The following is a 2,312-nucleotide window of genomic DNA, read 5'->3' as shown; positions in this document are numbered from 1 at the left end:
TTGGTTAGCAACTGAGGATTTAACTGTTGTACCACCAGGGCTCCTTGATACAAACATTAGAGTCCCTTTAATAGCTGACAATTTACAGACATGAGACTCTAAGTGGCCAACAATCTTATCATGATACAACCTGTAAGGATGGTTGTCTCAGACCAACCTTATTATAGGACTCTGCTGTAGGGAAAAGATAAAGCTTTGGTCTCAATGTGGTGTACTGAATGGGGCATTCTATTGTGTTGTGTAAAAACTGTTTTCAGTTCTGATTTCTCAACCTGAATGTCATAGAATCTGTTCCTTTTGTGGAAGGTCCAAGTCTTCTCTTCAATCTCCTCATGGCTGACTTCATCTCCTGGTTCCTCAGGGTGTAGATCATGGGGTTCAGGACAGGGCTGATGACAGTGAAGATGACAGAGACAACTCTGTCCATGGGGAGGGCAGTGAAGGGCCTGGCATAGACATAGATGCAGGGCACAAAATGCAGGGTCACCACAGTGATGTGGGCTGTGCAGGTGGAGATGGCTTTCCTCCTTCCCTCTCCAGTTTGAGACCTCAGCATCATCAAGATGACAGTGTAGGACGCCAGGATAAGGACAAACCATAATGTAGTGACCAGACCATTGTTGGAAATCATCAGGAGTTCAAGAGCAAAGGTATCTGTGCAGGCAAGTTTGAGGACCTGAGGGACATCGCAGTAGAAACCATCAATAACATTCGGTCCACAGAAGGGGAGTGGGAGCAAAAGGAAAATCTGTACGATGGAGTGGACAAAGCCCCCTACCCAGGAGGCCACAATGAGTGCGGTGCATCGGCCCCTACTCATGATGGTCACGTAATGTAGGGGCTTGGAGATAGCCATGTAACGATCAAATGCCATCACAGAGAGAGAAAAAATGTCTGCTCCGCCAAGGAGGTGAAAGAAAAACATCTGTGTGATGCAGCCATTGAAGGAGATGGTCTTTGTCCTTGAGAAAAGGTCTCCTAGGACCTTTGGAGCAGTGATGGAGGAGAAGCATATGTCCAAGACAGAGAGATTGCAGAGCAGGAAGTACATGGGTGTGTGAAGGTGAGACTCACAGGTGACAGTGACCATGATGGCAATGTTTGCTAACACAGTTGTTACATAGACCGCAGATAAAAAGAGAAAGAAGAACAAGCTCAGCTCTTGAGACTGGGTAAGTCCACAGAAAATAAATTCAGGCACCCTGGTATAATTTCCCAGGGCCATTGGATAGTTTCCTTCTCCATGTACACCTTTGAAGGAAGTAATAATATTACTAAAACAATGAAATCATGTAAAGGTTATTTGTTTTATAGAAATTGAACATGCAGAGAGATGTTTTTTCAGTCACTTGTTCATGAACTTGCTGTGTTACATGAGTTCTGCTTGCCCCAGTTCCCTTATTGATACAAGGAGACATGGACTAGATAATTAGTTGTCCTACTATAGTCAGTGGGGGCCTGTGGGTTCTGTAGAGCTCACTCCTAGAGGTTGCTGAGGAAGAGATGGTAAGGGAGGCTTACTGGAAGGATCTGTGGGTTCCATATACTTTGGTGAATCAGAGCAGTTCTGATTTTATTCACATCTATTTTGTTTCTATGGCTTAATAGACTTGAAAAACATTGAAATAAATCAATTCTCAGATGCCCTTCATTAACAACATTGTATGAATCTGTTTAAATAGCATATTATAGTTTTCAAAGCTACTGAACACCTAATTGCAATAAAATTTCCCAACAGAGCTCTGATATTAGAAGGGAAGGTGTTCCTGTTACCAGTTTTGAAACTGAACTTAATAAGGGTGGGTCAGTTTTCCATGGTCATACAGTAGTTTAGTGGCAGAGGGGGACTAAGACAAAATTTTCCTCACTCTAAGCTCTGGAATCTTTCCACTATACTGTAGTGCTTGCCAGTTTCAGAATACATAAATTCAAGTATAATATGCATAAGGAAATTTTTACAGATTTTTTTATGGCACTTTCAGTAGTGGGTTTCATCACCTCCTCCTATTCCTTTCTGCATCACAATGGAACTTTAGACCATTCCCTTCTGTTACCTTTCAGAAATCACAAGTATTCGCTTTAACTTTTTATTTCATGAGTACTCAGGGGTTGGGAGTAAATAATGTGTTTAATGCAAAAAAGATGGCTAGGATCGTGGTGATGGGAACAACCATGTTCATGAAGAAGACAGCGAAGATCCAACTATCTCTCTGTCTCCATTCCCACGCCTTTCCTGGTCCCCATACCCGTACCCATTCCCATATCCATCATTATCTACCTATCTCTCTATCATCTATCTCTCTATCTATCAT

The 2,312-nt window shown here is 42.4% G+C and overlaps 1 protein-coding gene across 1 annotated transcript; it reads right to left on the bottom strand.

The window, feature by feature from the left end:
* Nucleotides 1-253: 253 nt before the first annotated feature.
* LOC126080651 (olfactory receptor 4D11-like) lies at nt 254-1,225 on the bottom strand. The gene has a single exon (XM_049891828.1). The coding sequence runs from the start codon at nt 1,223-1,225 to the stop codon at nt 254-256; it is 972 nt and encodes a 323-aa protein (XP_049747785.1).
* Between the last annotated feature and the right edge of the window lie 1,087 nt (nt 1,226-2,312).

This window comes from Elephas maximus, chromosome 7 (genome assembly GCF_024166365.1).
Source record: "Elephas maximus indicus isolate mEleMax1 chromosome 7, mEleMax1 primary haplotype, whole genome shotgun sequence".
In the NCBI taxonomy this organism is placed as follows: domain Eukaryota; kingdom Metazoa; phylum Chordata; class Mammalia; order Proboscidea; family Elephantidae; genus Elephas; species Elephas maximus.
This window is presented reverse-complemented; position numbering and strand designations above follow the sequence as displayed.

Excerpts from the sequence above, each read along its gene's own strand:
- LOC126080651 (XM_049891828.1), bottom strand. The coding sequence starts at position 1,225 with ATGGCCCTGGGAAATTATACCAGGGTGCCTGAATTTATTTTCTGTGGA.